Below are 20,244 nucleotides of genomic sequence, written 5' to 3'. Positions count from 1 at the left end.
CTCCGCTGCTGCCGCCGCCATGAGCAAGGGTCACGTGAGCGCGGCAGCCCCGCCCCCGGGCTGAGGATGCACCGCCTCCGAAGCCGAGTCAGGCTGAGCACTCGCGGTCTGATGGCGCCCTCTACTGGCAGACTCCTGAAACGACGAGTCCAAGCCCGCCGCCCCGATTTCTCCAACGCTAAATACGCCAACGGTGTTGATGTCCACCGGGACACGTAGCCTTTACCTTTTACGAACTCACGACCACGCAGTTTTCAGGGGCCCCAGGCCTTGCTTTTTCCAGTTCTCTTCACTTAGTTGTGTATCCCTTTGTCTTGTCACTTCTTCCGTTTCCCCCTAATTGACACCTCCGATTCATAAAGATTTGAACTCAGGCCAGTTCTTTCACTGGGGCTTCCCGATTGCATTTACCAGGAGCTCTTTTTTTTCTATTTCAGTTCTAGCATTTAAGACAAAGGAGGGAGAATCTGCCTCCCCCTTCCTAGACATCTAACCACTTACAGGAGAACTTCGTCTTCTTTATCTTTTTATCCTCCTTGGTGTATGACTTAATAGGTGTTCCAAAAGTATTATTTTAATTCAGTATAAGGATCCACACATGTGTGTGTTTTTACCAGGAACTACTGGGGCAGATGCCTTAAACTGTCATTCATAGTCTTTCTTTAGTAGTATTGAATCTTTTTTTAAACGTCAAAAGTCCCCTGCAGAATTAGAGGGAATTCCAGTGTTTTTCCTTCCCTTCCATTCTGATCCAAAATTGGTCCTTTGAGAGTAAGGCCTTAGCATCTGTTCTTTAGTAGTTCCCAGACAGTATTATATCATTCATGGGCTGGAGGGGAAAAAAAAATTTTTTTTAGGTTGAGGAAAGAATTTCAGCTTAAAAAAGGAATGTAATATGGTTGACTGGGAAGTAGACTTTGAAATTTCCGTTTAACTGCAACAATGTAAGGAGAATCTATGGGAATATATGTATGTATGTCTTCTGGTTTACATGAGGACTATGGCAGTTTTTAAATTTTATTTTATCTATTAAATTATGGCTACGTTGCGTGTTCATTGCTGAGCGCAGGCTTTCTCTAGTTGCGGTGAGCGGGGGCTACTCATTGTTGCGGTGCACGGGCTTCTGGTTGCAGTGGCTTCTCTTGTTGTGGAGCTCGGGCTCTAGGCGAGTGGGCTTCAGTAGTTGTGGTGTATGGGCTCAGCAGTTGTGGCTCGTGGGCTCTGGAACACAGGCTCAGTTGTGGCACACGGGCTTAGTTGCTCCGCGGCATGTGGGATCTTCCTGGACCAGGGCTCGAACCTGTGTCCCCTGCACTGGCAGGCGGATTCTTAACCACTGCGCCACCAGGGAAGCCCTTAAATAAGAGATTTTTAAAGGAAAGAAAAAATTTATGAGGATCAGGAAAATTTGAACACTATTTAGGAATTATTGTCATATTTTTACATATGGTGATGACATTGTGATTATATACTTTAAAATAGTAATTTTTAATGGGAAAACATACTCAAATATTTATGGATGAAATGGTATGCCTGAGATTTGCTTCATAATAACCCAGTGTAAGGTGGGGTGAGAAGAAGGTAGAGGTATATCTGAAGTAATATTGGCTGAGATCATAGAAGGAGCTGGGTGACGGGAATATGCAGCTTGATTATACTATTCTACTTTTGTATATATTTTTAAATTTCCATAAATAAACATTTTTTTAAGTACAGAGAAATATTTCTGCAGGAGATCATACCTTTGTAATTGTATCTTTTTCTATTTTTTCTAATATTGCTATATAGTAAGAGAATGGGTACTTTAAAACATGAATCTACAAAGCAATCTTTACTAAAAGTTTCATAATTATAACAGTTGAAAAACTGGAAATATTGTCTACCCAGAAATCCAAGAGAATCAACTAAAATACTATCATTCACTCATTCATTCATTCAAACATACTGAGTTAATGTAACATGTTAGGAACTGTCTAGGTGCTAGGAATACAGTGTTTGAAAAAGGTGTATACTCTCACGGAGCTTAGTTTAGTTCTATCAGAATTACAATTAGTTTTATGAAGTGGCTTAAGATTAGGCCAACATATAAAAATAAATAATTTCCTGTCTTACAGTAATAGGCAATTCAAAGAAAAATCCATTCGGTCACAGCAAAACATAAGTAGGAATAAACCTAACAAGAAATGTGTACGATTTATATGAAGAAAACTGTAAACCTAAATAATAGTTACCTATTCCCAGATGGGAAGACACAATATCATAAGGATATCAATACTCCAAAAATTAATCTATAAAAGTTAATGCAGGGCTTCCCTGGTGGCGCAGTGGTTGAGAGTCCGCCTGCCGATGCAGGGGACACGGGTTCGTGCCCCGGTCCGGGAAGATCCCACATGCCGCGGGGCAGCTGGGCCCATGAGCCATGGCCGCTGAGCCTGCGCGTCCGGAGCCTGTGCTCCGCAACGGGAGAGGCCACAACAGTGAGTAGGCCCGCGTACCGCAAAAAAAAAAAAGTGAATGCAATCTTTATCAAAATATTACTGTAATTTTCTAAATCTTGACAAGCAGATTCTAAAGTTTGAATAGAAGATTAAATGCTCAAGGAAAGTCAAGAAAAATTTAAAAATTTAGAAGAGGAATTTGCCTGAGCAGATATCAAAACATACTAAAAATCAACAAGCCTCAAAACCAAAAAGTCATGAAGGAATACTGATTGTGAATAATGAAAGATAAGACAAACATGCATGTTCTTTAGTGGCAAGACTCATAATTTTTGTCGAGTCAGTTCTCCCAAAATTTCTTGTTAGTACAATGCAATATCCATAAAATCTTCAACAGAACGTTTTGGGTTTTTCTAAAACAAAATTTGTTAGGTGATTCTAAAGCCCATATTAAAGAAAAAAATTCACAAGAATGGCCAAACATTCTAAATAAAAAAACCATGGGAACCATTTGTCCTTTCAAATAACAAAATATGCTAAAAAACTACTGGAGTTAAAACAGGGTGTTATTAGTGCAGGAAGAGGATAGAAGGAATTTGATAAATACTGAAGAAACAGACTTACGCATAACTAGGAATTTCCTTTATGATAACGGTGGCACCTCAAATCAAGGAGAAAAGATCAAGTATCTAACAAATTGTTTTCTAACAAATTACTATTTAGAAGAAATAAGAGTGACACTTCATAATGCACCAAAAGAAACTGAATGTGTTTAAAAGTTAAAATTAAAAAAAAAAATTAAGGTATTAGAAGAGAGGAAAAATATTTAATAACTTCAGCATAGGCAGGGCTTTCTAAGCAAGTTGTACAGGTGAATGTTGATATATATGGCCCCCAAAACAATTAAAATGCAAGAAACCATATACAACAGGTGTCCCCAAGCTGCCTGAACCATCCCCCCCACCCCCACCACAGTCCGTGGAAAAATTGTCTTCCACGAAACCAGTCCCTGGTGTCAAAAAAGGTTGGGGACCGCTGATATAAACGTTAACATTTTAAAAATTACAAATAAGAATGCGTTTCCAGTATATTTAACAGACAGTGAAATATCCGGAACATAAAAAAGAGTCCTGGACTTCCCTGGTGGTGCAGAGGTTAAGAATCCGCTTGTCAATGCAGGGGACACAGGTTCGTGCCCTGGTCCTGGAAGATCCCACATGCCGCGGAGCAACTAAGCCCGTGAGCCACAACTACTGAGCCTGCGCTCTAGAGCCCACGAGCCACGGCTACTGAAGCCCGCGCGCCTAGAGCCCGTGCTCTGCAACAAGAGAAGCCACTGCAATGAGAAGCCCGCGCACTGCAATGAGTAGCCCCCACTCGCCGCCGCAACTAGAGAAAGCCCGCGCGCAGCACCAAAGACCCAACCCAGCCAAATATAAATAAGTAAATAAATTATAAAAAACAAAAATAGATTATAAAAAAAGAGCCCTACCAGTAAACAATAAAAATTGACCACCTAATGAAAAAATAAGTAACAAATAATAAATGGCTAATAAGGATACAAAAACATTTAAAAACTTACCAGCAATCAAAGAAATATAATTTTAGCAATAACAGATAAGAAGTACCTAAATGATATATAGATACTGGGTGTATCCCTTCCCTTGATGGCTGAGGATCATAAGCTACAGAATCATAAAAGCCCAAAACTCTTGAGGGTGATTTGTCCTGTTGTGTGAAAGATTTGGACACTGGGGAGGAGAATTCTTTCCTCATCTGGAAATTGCTGCAAGGACCTCGTAAACCTGTAACTGCTACTGACCAATCTTTCCTGTCACATAGAGAACGCACCTGAGGAAGAAGCCAACATACAGCTAGTGGATTGGGCATGGGAGGGAAAGGTGTGGAAAAAAGGTGAGGGAAGAGGAGAGAGAGGGATTAGATTAAGATTGATTATGCACTTGGGTCCAGCTCCATCACTGAACGTTTAAAGTAAGCCACTGGCTCCCCTCTACTTATTTTCCAACCTATTCTCAACCCTCTATTATCAGGCCTCCACTCCTGGTCTATTGAATCAGTTTGGTAATGGTTACCAGTAGCCGTCCAACTGTCAAATCCAATGGACTCGTCATCTCACTTACGTGGCATTTATACTTTACATCTTGAAATTTTCTCCTTTAATTTCTTTAACATCTCTTTCTCCTGCTTCTCTTGTTAGAACATTTAATGCCAGTATTGTTTGGGAACTCCTTTTCCTCTGCCTTCTTTTACATTTTTAAAAAGTGTTTTTACTTGAAAATATTTCCAGGTATAGAGAATTATACCTATGTACCTATCTCACCATCTATTTCTGCTTCAGAGCTTTAAAGACATTATAGATACATTTGAAGGCCCTATACATGCATCCCTAGTATTATTTACCTCCCTTCCTCCTTCCCAAAAGATGGTTATTTAAAAGGTATCCACCATCTTGCAGCCGGTATCATTCCCAAGTATATTATTACATTTTTATACTTTTACTAGATGTATCCATAAACAATAAATAGTAATTTAAAAACTATAAATAAAAGATATCAAACTCTATATGTCAATCTAACTTGCTCTTTCAATATTTCTTTTGACACGTAAGAGATGTTTCCAGTTCATTCACTTTAAGTGATATATAGTATTTCATCACAAGACATACTATAGTACTACTGACTCATCTCCTGCCTCCCTCTTAGACTTACCTTTGTGAATATATTGGGCCCACCTGGACAATCCAGGAAAACCTCTTTCCAAATCTTTAACTTAATGACATCTGCAAAATCCCCTTTGCAGTATAAATAACTTTCACAGGTTCTGGAGATTAGGATGTGGACATCTTTGTGGGAGAGATTATTCAACCTCTCATACTGCTTTAACTACTGCTCCCTTAATTCCAAACATCTTTCTCACCTGGACAATTCCCAAACTATTCACATAGCCACCAGCTTTGTGTTCTCAATTTCGAATATAACCATAATCCTCTCCTTAAGACTTTCGGTGGTTGAGCATTCCCTACAGAATCAAGTGAAGTCATTTTCTTAGCATACAATTGGTCATGATTTGACTGCAAAGTAAATTCAGCTTTTCTCTTGTCGTACTCTACTGAAACCTACACTCCACCCATTCCAAACTATTATACTGAATTTGCCACATGGTCATGCCTCTTTGCCCTTCTTTACTTGCACTCTGTCAGTATGCTGTTCATTCTTCCTTCACCTACCTAGCCACATATTGTTCATGAATCCATTTGGAAGTTAATGCCTATCCCCCCAACCCCAGCAGAGCTGACCACCATTGAATGTGTATTTCTAATACCATCAAAACATTCATAACGCTTCATAGTAATATTTTGGCTTATAATGCTCCACTCTAGTTATTAAGGGTAGAAATTTCATAATTTTAGCATTCTGTGCACCTAGTGTCTTGGCTTATAGTAGATATGTAAGATCAAAATGGTCATAAATGAAACAATTAAGGTCATGGAGTTAGTGTGTGGGTATTTCTAAGATTTGAATACTGATGGAAAGTGGCATGCTACACAAACAGCCATACATCCACAAGAAAATAAGCGGTGAGACACAATAAAAAATGTTTTTAACTTAGTAAGTTAAATCTGGAATCTTGAAGAGTATGTGCTATTACTCCCTAAATTTTTGGATGAGTAAACAAGCTGAGAGAAATAAATGATTTGCCTAAATACACCAAGATTAATAACAGAGTTGGCTATAGCTATGGGAAGACTATAATGTTACTCAGGGTTGGGGGGGATTTGATAAGACATTCAAATTTTATAACCTTCTAGCTGTGTTTATGAGCGTGTTACTTCATTTCTAAGACACAGCTGGTTTGCTGAGGCATGTGTGAATTATGTTTTTTAGGGATCTTCCCATAGAAAAATGGCAAGTTGATAATAAAATTTTTTTTAGCAGTGATAACAGTCACAACAAGCTTAATGCTTTTAATTCCTCTCCAATCTGACAATTTTATTGGTGAGGATTGGAAACATTAAAACTTGAGTGAACTCACATGAGAAGTGCTTGACAGTAGTTGGCATGGAGACTGTCCACGTGGGAAGAGAGGATGATAATTAGGATTAGGGTAGCAACAATTAAGACAGAAATAGGGGTAGATATAAATTAAATAATTTTTAGCCCTATCCCTAAGTAAGCTGAAAGAAAATGTAATCTAATGAAAACCACCATAATGCTAGAGATGAACTGTCTTTTAGAATTAAAGGGAATGATTTTAGTTCAGTATTTTTTTGCAGTCCCCCCCCCATCTTGCCATTGTTAGGATTATCAGAAATCCTGCAAGAACAAGCATAACCATCTCAAAACCGTACTGATATCTCCCTGCCCACTAAACGTTCTTTGCCAATGTATTCAATCATAGTGAATGCCACAAACTTCCATCCAGTTCCAAAGTCACAAATTCATGAGTCATTTTCTATGCCTTCCTCTCACCCTCTGTATCTAACCCATTCACGTCTTTTTCCCAAATGTTTCTCAAATCTACCACTTTGCTCCAACTGTATCATCACCAGGTAAAATCTAACTCGTCTCATCTGTTCTCCATAATGCACAAATTTCAAACCCAGGAGTCTGGCTCTTAACCTCTTTCTCTGTCCTCAGCTTGGAAGACGGAACAAGGTCCCCCCCATACTGTATCTGCAGGACCCTATAATTCTTCCAATGCATCATAAAGATGTACAGGGTTGCTCCTTCATCTGGAACACTCTCCTCCGGGCTCACCTAATTAACTCCTACTCCTTCAGATATCTGTCCTGTTTCTCAGGAAAGCATTCATCCCTGTACCACCCCCCACTCCAACTGCATGGATTCTGCCTGGTTCTGGCTTTCACATTTACTGCTGGTCTAATTTTGCAATTACTTATGATTATTTCATGCTAAGCACCATAAGGGTAGGAATCCAATCTATTTTTTGCTGTCTAGCACAATGCCTGGAACACAGCATGCAATATATACTGGCTAAACAAATACCCCACCCATCACGATTAGGTCCAATGCTAAGTCAATACCCTCAGTTTTGACATGTCGAGGTCATAGTTATTTGTATAGGCAGAATCTGGAATGCAAAATAGCAAAATTAGAACTTAGATGCATCATTCAAAATAAATATAAAACATACGTTAAAGATAGATAACAGCCTACATAAGGTTATAGGGAGGCTGGAGTTCTACTACGGTTCATTAAGTCTGATACAGCAGGTATGCAGAGGAAACAGGAAAGAAGTACAGCAGCTTCAAAGATTTGCATAACAGCTACCAAAAATGAATTTAAGAGAGAACATTTAGGAAGCTTGTTCCTTCCCACACCAGAAGAAAATGGAGCATTATGAAGAAAGTGAAAACATCTCAATTCCTTTAAACCCTCACACAAACTAAAGACACCCTTGACAGTTTTCATTCCAGAGATTTTTAAGGAAATTCAGTCCTCTAGTAGTGTTAAACTTTTTATAAAAACTTCCAGGCATAAAACTGAAATTTAAACTTGGAGACATACTTCGGTTAACATTTTCTAACAAGGCATAAATATATAAAGTATCTCAGTGATATGACTCTTGATAAATCCATTCATTTTTAATACAACTCAAAAGCCTACATAACTAAGTTCATCAATTGGTCATTAGTCCACCTAAAATAATACACAATTACAGTGTGTTCCTGATATGGTAAAGAAGAAATTTAAGTTATGCACCTCCTCTCTTGGCCAAATAAACTCACTAACACATTGATAGAAAGCCCTAAGGCTTTGTTAGCATGTTTCCCCTGTAAACCTGTTATTACTGGGATGATTTTGCTCACTGATATCAGCTATCTTCATTAAGATAAATGTTCATTAGCAAAATAAAGGTTTTAGCTGTTGAAAGGGCAATGCTAAGTCATCATCAAAGTGAATGTTCACATTAAATGTTACCTTTATATGTATTATTTATAAATACACTCATAACACGTAACTTGTGGAATAAACATTTCTGAATATATGAGAATTAGAAAATCTAATTTGAAATTGGCCTATATTTTAAAAGACCTAGATTTCTACTATTCAAGAATAAACTGTGGCATAACAGCTATGTAACACTTCAGGGTTTTTTAGCAATGCTATATTCAATAAAAGTTGAGCTGTCACATTAATTTCCAGATACCAGTTGTTAAAAAAAGCCAGAGATTGCTCAGCTTTTCCATTTTTGCCGTTATCATAGTTTAAAAAAAGATTAAAAGACTCATTTAAATTTCCCAGTAAACCTTCCCTTAAAAAGCTCCCCCAAACCCTTTAGCTCTAGGGTTTGCAATCAAAGATGTGGTTGAAAAAGTAAAGGTAACCAAGGGGCTTTCTCTTGGAAACAGAAGTTTAAAGACCCAGAATTTACACACTCAAATCAGGCCATAATCTGACCCACGAAGGCAAACCCTTAAGCTGCACATTGCCCTGTGATTTTTCTCCCCTTCAATAACTGCTTCTGACACTAAAAGAATTTAAGAAAACCCCAGAATCACAGAGCTGAATCTTCTAGCTCTCTACCCTCACTGTGCAGATGAAATATCACACAATCCATACCCCGCTCCCAAAAACAAAACAATAGCTGAAACCAGAATAGAACTAGAGAGTGGGCAACATAAAAACTAATCAGAAAGCAAATACAAGTAGCCATTAGAGATAAGCCACCTGGAGAAAAGGAAACCAGTCCTGCTTTTTAATAATTTTATTTTTTCTAATTTTGTGTTAATTTCCCATAGCACCTTGGCAATGTTGAAAACAAAAATACAAATACAACGATGTACTCATTATAACATAATATGCATGAGCATGTGTCACACCATTTGCGGGGGGTGGGGGTGGGGGGGGAGGGGGGAGTGCAGTTTTGACAACAAGAACAAACCTAAGCAATGGACAAGAGAAGCCAGATAACTGGTTCTGACTCCCAACCCCGAACATTTAAGAGATATCACTCACACCTGAATCAGGCAAAAAACAAAACACAAAACCCAATAATGATGTGGATTGTTTCTTACACTAATCAGTGTTTTGTGCTTCAAAACTGAAAATAAAACCATTTCATTGTATACACAGCCTGTTGATATCTCACTTGTACTTTCAGGAACCGTCTACTCAACAATTCACAGCTTTTAAAAATAAAATTGAAACTATTTAATAATTAGGTGGAATTTAAAAAAGAATACATTCTCAACTTGAAAACAAATTCTCTTTCAATTTCTTAAAATGTCCTCAATTAATGAGGACTGAAATGTCTATGTATCTTCTTGAAATCTCAGACTAAATTAGCATACACCAAAAAGCCCAAAGTTAAATTAATGGCCACCAAATTGTAAGGAAATATGAAAACTTAGGAAAGAACACCATACACTGTAGTTAAGAATTTACAAAAACTCCTCTTTCGCATTTTACCTTTTCTGTAAAAACAAAACAGTACTTTTAAAATATGGTTAATATACATGGCCAACATAAATAACAGACTTAACCCCAGTGCTGCTCAACTGTATCAAAGTAAAACCAATGGACATTTAAGCCAAAAGACTAAATATTTAAGGCCATAACTAATAAAACTATAAAGTGTTCAGTAACTTTTAAATACTAGTCTCTGCTCCAGCAGATGCTAATACTCCCTCGTTACGCCTTCTCCAAAGCCAACCTGGTATTCAAAAAGAAAAAGGAATGTACAACAATATTCAAGATACCTTAATTTTAGAAACCAAAAATAAATAAATCTGCATGTCATCTGATCACATGCAAATTGAGCACATAAGATGATAAGAACAATAAAACCATATCACTGAAAGATCTTATCTTCTTCCAAAATCCAGTTGAAAAAAATTTAGATGGATCATTCCTTTGAATGCCAGTGTCTATATTTGCAAAAATGAAATTACTCAGATTAAAGACAGGCCTAGATGCCATGAAAACCTTAATTATCTGGATAGAAAATGGAGGCAGGTTTTGCCATATCTCTATCTATACACCTTCTCTGTGAAGTGCAAGGTGATGAACTTGTGTGACTCTTGTTCTCATGCATTTAAGAAGTATGACAGAAGATCACTGAACCATACACTCAAGATCATTTGTATCTACTTTTACCCTCCAACAACCCAAGGACACGTTAAGTCATAAGGATGAAGAGAAAAACTTGACATTTAAATTCCTCCTTCTAAAGAACCAAATAAATAGTTAAACTACAATGAATGCCCGACCCTCATCAGTTACAGAGTAATGCTGGACAAAAAAGCCATCAGTTTCACACAACTCACAGGCATCATTTAGATACAAACCTTAAATCTGATATAATAAAATAAATGCTAAATACATATTGTGAATATATATATTATATATATATACACACACACACACATACACCCACACATTATTCTTCCCTATACATCCCATCAAAATGGGAACTATTAGCTGTAATGAGGCAAATTAACTGAAAAACATATTTAATATGAAATTTAAAAATGGTCATGTCTTTCAATTTCTACTTTCAATAACACCTTCTGGGAAAAAGCAAGAACACACTTGCTTTCTTGAAAAAGAACTCTTTTCTTGTGTATCAATTAGAACATTTAGTTTTTAGAAGTTGGGTAGACTAACAGCAAGTCATACAAGGATACAAGTAATATAGGCCTATTTCTGTGACACATTGTAAAAAAAAAAAAAAAGTATTGTTTCATCTAAGTGCAATAATTAAGTTTATAATCCTTACCAAGCGATTTTTGTAAAATGTTTATTCTCTTAAATCCAATACATTCACAGAGTGTTAACACTTTAAACGTTTATCATTTCCACCAGCTGCAGCATTATCTAAGTAAACCAAAATAAGCACTTTTATCATAGATGTAGTCAGTGATTATTAATACTTTTTTTTTTAAAGGACCTAAACTTCCCCCAAATTTCAGCACAGGTAGTTTTATGGTATGTTTCATTTAGTAGAAAATAGTGTGTAGAAATGAATAGTTTCAAACTGCTTAAATATATCATGTTATCAATCCACCAAATCAAAAGCAATTGCCAAGCTGAATAATAAGTTACAAAGAAATGATAATTCTGGCTTGTACAGAAATGTGCGGTGTTTTCAAAGCTCTGAACAGTTACCTACTAATACAAATCTCCAAAGCTTAACTTAGAGTTGGAAGATGAGTTTCACAGTAATGTAATTTTAACCCTCATTTACATTCATTTTAATATATTACTAAGATGTTTACTCTATGTCACAATGGTGCTTTCCAGTGTTCACAATTTACAGTTTCAATTTGTACATATGTAATTCACTAACATAAGGGACAGTTATTACTATCACAAACTATCCCTAAAAAGAAAACAAAACCCCACCTTACATAGAACTCTGAAAATGGTATGACTTAAAACAGATTAATGCAACATGGTTTTTAATTTTTTAGCCATTTTCTAAACACCAGCATGTAAACTTGCCTATTTAATGTGAGAGCTACAACTTTATTCACGGAGAAATTATATGTTAATTTTAACTATCTAACCTCAACTCAAAAATTTTGTGACTTGCTGGTTCTGTTTCTGTGAATTCCAAACTGCTTTTTTTTTTTTTTTTTTTTTTAGAAAGGGAAAGAAGGAAGGTGATAAATACATTGTAAACAGAAAAGGTTGTCCCCAAATTAAACCTTTAAAAAGAAATTTCTTTTTACATCTATACTATTTAACACTTTAAGAGTCAGCTACAATGTTTCATCTTTAACACTAACACAAATAAATTACTGTAGGGTCGGTCTGCCCTATCATTCTGGGATCTAAAGTTCTAAATACATGACCAGAAGAGTAAAATACTTGAATGTTCAAGTCAGAAATTTAGAACAGTTATATGATTTGACTAGACTGAGCGAGGCAGCTAGAAACATACAATTCTGTAGGTGATTGGTTATTTTGCTTTTGGGGGTGGATAATCAAAGAACAGAGTAATGAAGAAAGTAACAAAAAAAAAAGAAATCGTTTCCTATTTTAGGGGGGGGGAAGAAAAATCACAGGGCAGCTTGAACCTCTGAGCTCCATTTGACCCACCCCCTCAGATATAACACAAAATTTTAATTTTTCAAATAACCCCCATTCTTTCCTTGAGTATCAAACTGATTGGTAGTCACATCCCCAAGTACAGAGTTTAACAGCTTGTTGAATGAAATATTAGTAAGGTCAAAAAGACAGACTAAATTTCAAACTGGAAAAAAAAAAATCTACTCAAGTATTACATTCAGTTTTCAAATCATTTACTAACATGACAACAGATCTGGCTTCAATCATACTTGCACACACTCACACCACAACAGTCACCCCAGCCGCCGATCTGTTTTGCAACACAAGGCCATATAGGCAGAAATGGCATTCTCCAAGCCAAACTTTAAATAGATTAAAAAAAGTAATTTCTAATTTTACAGAAATGTTTCTTCAAAAAATATTTTCTCTCACTCCCTCATCTCCTATACTGAAGGATGTATAATGTGTTTTTCTCCCAAGCTAAATCTGAACCCTCAAAATTGATTCCAGGCAGAAGATCTCTGCAAATTAAAATCAAAAACAAAAATAGAAAAATTATATTTTTATATATGTATACATATATATATATATTTATACTGATTGGAATCCTCCAGCATTTTAAAATCGCTTTAGAGATGAATTTTGGGATTCTATAGCTCACAACTCCAAAATCCATAATGATTTAAGGATGTACTTTCTCTTGTTTCCTTCCTGGCCACGCCCTCCCCTCCAAAACAGTTCAATATAGCCAGGCTCAAGTTTAATGGGAAGAGAGAGAAGTTTTTGAACAGTTTTTTTTGTTTTTGTTTACTTTGGTGATCTGGGTGGCACGTATTGCTCTTTGCCATTACGTCGAGTCACTCCCTGAGGTATAGCCCTATGGCCAAACTGGCGTCTCTGTTCCCTGATTTTTCCAGCTGCTCCCCTGGGAATGGCATTGCCCCGGAAGCCAGAGTAATCCTTACTAGCCCTTGCTTCTGGCTTCTCATGTTGTTTCTCAAAGGACTTCTCAGGAGCTCCATTCTCTTCATTTTTGGTGGGAGATACTGCATTGGAGCGAAGTTCTCGCAGTGGCTGCACAAGAACTGGAGATGGCTCTTTAGGGGGCTTCTGGCACACTTCAGCATAACTTAGCTTCCGAGGTTCCTTTGAAGTAAAGATAAGAAACAAAAACATTTATGGTACATATTCTCTAAATAATAAAGTACAGAAAGAATAGTGTTAACCACAAGAAATCAGTAAGTTATCTTGTAGGAAAGGGCACTAGGCAGTCTCTTATACACTGCTATTGAAGTGTACAGGTACAATCTTTAAAAATAAAATTTGTTGAATATAATTAAAAAGTCTTAGCAATTTATGTATGATACAATAATTTCACTTGAGATATTTATCTGAAGGATATACAAGTCAGCAATGTTTATAATGATGCAAAAAAACCTGGAAACCTAAATGGCTAACAAGGAAGAACAGATTAAATTAATAATGGTACATCCACATGACGAAATAAAATGGTTCCATTCTCTCTTCCCTGACTACAAAGAACCCTAAGAGAGATACAAGAATCTCAGCAGAGCAGTTGGAAACCAATAATATAAACTCTTAATTACCTCATCTGAAAAGGAGGAGAACAGGGATGCTGTGAGAATGGGCTAGAGCATAAAAAAAGTCTTTAGTACTGGTCCTAGCATATAGTAGGCATTTCATAAGTGGTAGGTGCTATTCTATTATTATTATCGTTATTATTAAAAGACAAGATAAAATGTGCTTAACCTGGAAAAAAAAAGAGCTGTACCAAAAATGCACTAGTTATATCAATGAATGAAAGACTTATAGGTAAATTCTGTGGCTTTTTTCCCCCTGCTTTTCTATATCTTTCAAATTATAAAAACGATTCTGGAAATTGAATAAAAATGGCAGTGGCTCCTCATGGGTTTCATAGATTTGTTAAGCATTATACAAAAAAGAATTTCAAGAGCCTCAAAACCTCTATACCCTAGCCCAAAAAAAGGTACAGTCATCATAATGAGAAGGAAGCTTCACTTAACCACAATCTGATTGGAAATAAAGCAATCAAAAGAAACAGAATAAACAGTAATTTCTTCATTCCCTCAACAAGGCTAAAATTTCCAATTTCTTCAGAGTGACTTTAAATTCCTTTTTCGATGCGGGCAACCAGCCCCAATTGGGCTATTTCCAAATGACTCTGCTCTAGCAAAGAGTTATGTGAAAAATAAAATTTCTCATTATTTAACCTATTGTTTTATTCTCGCTAAACTAAATTCAAGTTACCTGTAGGGCCACAGCTACAGCTGCACTTATGTTACTATTACATGGTGAAGCAGTATTTGTTCTCGATGGCTTTGCAGTACTCGGGGAAGAAACTGGTATAGTTGTCTGGTTGGGAACATCTTTCTGAACAGTGGAATCCTCTATTAGATCCTTTTCTTGCTGAGTTGTGCTATGAAAAAAAGAACTTGACATTAGGCTTAGTATAGAGCACAAAGAAACACCTGAGAAATGATCAGAAGAAAAAGTAATCTTAATGTGAGAGATCATCTACTTTGAAATTGTACCTTAATGCAGAAAGCTCAGCTGTACATGGAGGACTGGTGCTCATACTGAGTTGCTGGGCAGAGGTGCAGTCTGTCTGTTCATCCTCTGCAGTCACTGGGCAACTAACTCTCAACTCTTCCTTATCCTTAAAGTGGAAACATATTTCAAAATTGAACTTTTATAGATGCTTCTCCAAAGAAGATAAACAAATGGCCAATAAGCACATGCATGAAAAGCTCAACATAACTGTCCATTAGGGAAATGCAAATCAAACCCACAATGAGAAACCGTTTCACACTCACTAGGATAGCTATAATCAGTAAGACAGACAATAATGAATGTTACTGATGGTATGTAGATATTGGGACTCTCATACATTGAGGGTGGAAATGTAAAATGATGCAGCCACTTTGCAAAAACAGTCTGGCATGGGGATTCCCTGGTGGCGCAGTGGTTGAGAGTCTGCCTGCCGATGCAGGGGAAATGGGTTCGTGGCCCGGTCCAGGAAGATCCCACATGCCGCGGAGCAGCTGGGCCCGTGCGCCATGGCCGCTGAGCCTGCGCGTCCGGAGCCTGTGCTCCGCAACAGGAGAGGCCACAACAGTGAGAGGCCCGCGTACCAAAAAAAAAAAAAAAAACAGTCTGGCAGCTCCTCAAAAAGTTAAATATAGAGTTACCATATGACCCAGCAATTCTGCTTAGTTATAAACCCAAGAGGAAACACGTCTATACAAAAACTTATACACAAATGTTCACAATAACATTATTCATAATAGCCAAAAAGTGAGAACAAGCTAAATATTCAGCTGGTGAGTGGATAAACAAAATGTGGTGTAACTATCCAGTGGAATATTATTGCACAATGAAAGGAATGAAGTACTGATACACACTATGACAAAGAATGACCCTTGAGGACATTATGCTAAGTGAAATAAGACAGTCACAAAAAGACAAATACTGTTTGATTCCACTTATATGAGATACCTAGAGTAGTCAAATTCAGAGACAAAGCAGAATGGTGGTTGCCAGGGCCTGAGAGAAGTGGGGGAATGTGAGCTGCTATTTAATGGGTAAACCATTTTAGTTTTGCAAGACAAAAACAGTTCTGGAGACTGGTTGCACAACAATGTGAATGCATTTAACACTACTTAACTGTACATGCTTAACATGGTCAAGATGATAAATTTTATGTTATGTGCATTTTACCACAAGTAAAAAACGAATATCAAGAAAGAGCCCTAGAGGCTTCCCTGGTGGCGCAGTGGTTGAGAGTCCGCCTGCCAATGCAGGGGACACGGGTTTGTGCCCCGGTCCGGGAGGACCCCACATGCTGCGGAGCGGCTGGGCCCATGAGCCATGGCCGCTGAGCCTGCGCGTCCGCAGCCTGTGCTCCGCAACGGGAGAGGCCACAACAGGGAGAGGCCAGCGTACCAAAAAAAAAAAAGAAAGAGCCCTAGAAATTAAAATCGACCGACAAAATAAAAATTTCAATAGGTTTTTGGGGTATGGGATTAAAATGTTTTAAAATTTCAAAAGGTTTAAAAGGTAACATTCAGGATAACTCTGTAGAAAATATAGACAGGTACAAAGATAAAAATTAGAAAAACCAAACAAGAAAATCAGAGGTTCAACATACAAGGTCCAATATCAAATTAAGTGTTCATCCCATATTTGTGGGTTGGAATTATAAGAAGTACACTTTATTATTATCCTTTAAAAATGTATCTGTGGGGGGCTTCCCTGGTGGCACAGTGGTTGAGAGTCTGCCTGCCAATGCAGGGGACGTGGGTTCGTGCCCCGGTCTGGGAAGATCACATATGCCGCGGAGCGGCTGGGCCCATGAGCCATGGCCGCTGAGCCTGCGCGTCTGGAGCCTGTGCTCCACAGCGGGAGAGGCCACAGCAATGAGAGGCCCACGTACCGCAAAAAAAAAAAAAAAAAAAAAAAAAGTATCTGTGGGGACTTCCCTGGTGGCGCAATGGTTAAGAATCCGCCTGCCAATGCAGGGCACACCGGTTCGAGCCCTGGTCCAGGAAGATCCCACATACTGTGGAGTAACTAAGCCCGTGCACCACAACTACTGAGCCTGCATGCCTAGAGCCCGTGCTCCGCAACAAGAGAAGCCACTACGATAAGAAGGCTGCGCACCGCAATGAAGAATAGCCCCCACTCGCCGCAACTAGAGAAAGCCTGTGCGCAGCAACAAAGACCCAATGCAGCCATAAACAAACAAACAAACAAATAAATGTGTCTGTGTATCACACCTCACCAAATCTGAGAAGCCATCAACTTTAAAACACACCATTATTTTATATACTAAGAAAAAACACTGCCACTAAAACTACAATAGTTTTTTAATTATAAAACAGCCTGACTTTCATGGGGAAAATGTAATAATAATAATTTTTTTTTAAAAAAAAAGGTCTTAGGGGCTTCCCTGGTGGCGCACTGGTTGAGAGTCCGCCTGCCGATGCAGGGGACATGGGTTCGTGCCCCGGTCCGGGAAGATCCCACATGTCACGGAGCGGCTGGGCCCGTGAGCCATGGCCGCTGAGCCTGTGCTCCGCAACGGGAGAGGCCACAACAGTAAGAGGCCCGTGCATCGCAAAAAAAAAAAAAAAAAAAAAAAAAGGTCTTAGAAGTGGTGAAACAATTACAAAATTGCATAATTTTTTTAACAAGACAGTGAAATACCTTCAAACTTCTGAGGGAAAATGATTTCTAATAGAGAATTCTACAGAGATAAGCTACTGATCAAGTGTGAGAACAGAAGAACATTTCAGAATGCAAGATCTCAAGAAATTTATACTAAAAACCTTATACAGGAAGCCTGGGAAGATGTGACCCACCATAATTTGGGAAAGTCATACAAGAGTAAGAAAAAGAAGGGATCCACCAAAGAAGAGTAAAGAAAATTCCCAGGATGACAGTGAAGTCCCAGGAACACAGCTGTGCAGAGTATAAGAAAGGAGACATAATAACAATATACCATAAGCCTCAGTTATGGAAAAAAATGATGCAATATTGAGATGTGACATACAAATGATGGCATGACCTAGTCTACCTGGCAGTGTCTTTTGCTTTCTTAGTGATACCAAAATAATGGGGCATCTTGTAATTGATGGCAGCATAGATATGATGAAGTACAATATACTGAGAGGATGAGAAAAGTATATTGGTTTAAGAGAGCTAAACCCTCAGCTTCTAGAATGTAAAGTTAATAGACAACATCTAAAACTGAAAAATCTAAGAAGGAGCAGTATAAACATGTTAATTAGATATACAGGGATAAATGTCAGGAGAAAAAGCTAGAGTTGAAAGTGGTAGCAGGGGACTACTATTTTTCATTATAAGCCTAGATATACTATGTACATGTACTCTTGAAAATGAAGCTGAATTAGAAACAAAAGGTAGAAAATGAGAAAAATTTGTGGGGCATGAGGATTTAGCACATAAAGAGGTCTGCACTTAAAAAAAACATTGTAGGATGGGTTATCCCAACCTTTTGACATCAACTCTCCATTTTTTTGGAAGACTGAGTTTACCAGAGTAGCTTAGAATTCATTCGCGTTATCACTTAATTATCGATATATGCACTTAAGTGGAAATGACATTTTCCATTCAGCTTTCATAAATTAGTTCTATCAAGCTGGGTTGACTGATACAAAGACAGGCAAAGGTGAAGAAACATTTTATTGACCTTGTGTAGCTTTATCACAAATCTTTTCATAATACTCAGAGTATGCTAAAAACTCATGAATAAACACTCTGATAGAAATAAACATTGAGTGCAAATAAAATGTTAAATAACCCTGAAAACAAAGGCAAAAGATTGGTCCCATAAGATAAAGATTGGATGCTTCAGTGTTTACCTTTTCTTTGCAGACACCTTTAACAACATCAGACAACCTACTCTCCAAAACAAGTTCACCTGGCGTTCTTGATGAACTTCCAGGTAAAGGAGGAAAATTTGAGGCTAATAAGTCAAACTTTGGTGTTGGAGCCTTTGCTTCAGCTGTTGGAGGATGGGGTCTCTAAAAGACACAAATCAAAAAACAGGTTACATGCTCATCTCATTCTCTAATCCTGTACCACAGAAGCTGAAAGCTCTAAGAAACAAACAAACCAAACTCCACCTAATGAAGAGAACTGTTCCCCTATAAATTCCTGGATTCTCATTTTAGTTGAGTTCTCATTAGTATTGATCAATCTGACCTATCTTTAGTCAGCTCCTTCTATTGGTTCTTTTGCAAACTCTGCCACACTCTTTAAACCTTCTAATCAATCTCCACTATTCTTTGCTTTCTAAATTTGCTATACCCTCTTCCATAACAAAAATAAACACAAAAACCCCTACACTATCTAAATTTGCCATCATCTTTTCTCCTTTTATAGTCTCAAGGGAAAACAATATCCTTCCTTGAAAATCTTTTCATCTTTCTCCTCCACCTACCACTCTCTATACCCTCTGACAAACCTCTCACTTATATCTTCTTCTCTACTCCCTCACCACACCACTAAAATTGCTTTGACAAGTCACCAATGCCTTCTTCCACAATGCAAAATCTGACAGACTTTTTTTTCTGACCTCACTCTAGCATTTGGTATGGTAAACATTCTTTCCTGTGGGAGCTCATCTTCTGATACCTCTTTTCCTTCATTCTCAGATCTGACAAGCATGTGCTCTTCTCCCCCTGACCACCTCTTTGGATGGTTTTGGTTTCTATATGATTGCCACTCTTTCTCCCTTTCCATACTCTCCCTGTGTGATATCCATTATCCACAGCTTCAACTACTACCTACATGCAAACAACTCTTAAAACAATCTTTCTCACTTTTTGGTGAATTTTTGGCTGCACAACTCTGAAAATTTACCAAAACTCACTAGGTTGTACGCTTTAAATATTTTCAGACCAGATCTTTGCCTGAAACCCAGATATCAATTTGCCTATTAGCTATCTCCACTTGGATTTCTCTTGGGTACTTCAAACAACAAAATGAATAATCACATTTTTCAGCCCCACAGCTACTATGTTCCTCAAGTTCCATTCTTGGCCCTTTTTAAAATCACTTACTCTACTGAGAGTCCCCTGCATGATCTCATCTACTCTTGTAACTTTAATTACTACATGTAAGCTTACAAATCCTAAATTGTACCTCTAGCTAAGATCTCTTCACTGCACAAGGGTACCCCC

The 20,244-nt window shown here is 37.7% G+C and overlaps 1 protein-coding gene across 5 annotated transcripts in view; it reads right to left on the bottom strand.

The window, feature by feature from the left end:
* Positions 1 to 11,634: 11,634 nt before the first annotated feature.
* Positions 11,635 to 20,244, bottom strand: part of LARP4 (La ribonucleoprotein domain family member 4) — a 64,083-nt gene continuing 55,473 nt past the window's right edge. For 2 of the 5 annotated variants that reach the window (XM_029205259.1, XM_029205261.1), the window contains 4 exons: positions 18,922 to 19,083; positions 15,070 to 15,194; positions 14,786 to 14,954; positions 12,026 to 13,642 (listed from right to left, as the gene is read on the bottom strand). In XM_029205259.1, the coding sequence (XP_029061092.1) occupies positions 13,304 to 13,642; positions 14,786 to 14,954; positions 15,070 to 15,194; positions 18,922 to 19,083 (795 nt within the window). In that variant the 3' untranslated portion in view covers positions 12,026 to 13,303. Of the gene's footprint in view, positions 13,643 to 14,785; positions 14,955 to 15,069; positions 15,195 to 18,921; positions 19,084 to 20,244 lie in introns of those variants that run through there. The other 3 variants (XM_029205258.1, XM_029205260.1, XR_003791093.1) reach the window with 3 other exon arrangements.

The sequence above is a fragment of the Monodon monoceros genome, unplaced genomic scaffold, assembly GCF_005190385.1.
Source record: "Monodon monoceros isolate NGI ecotype Baffin Bay Population unplaced genomic scaffold, NGI_Narwhal_1 Super_Scaffold_6, whole genome shotgun sequence".
Classification (NCBI taxonomy): domain Eukaryota; kingdom Metazoa; phylum Chordata; class Mammalia; order Artiodactyla; family Monodontidae; genus Monodon; species Monodon monoceros.
The sequence above is the reverse complement of the archived record's forward strand: the minus strand, read 5'-3'. Positions and strand labels throughout refer to the sequence as shown.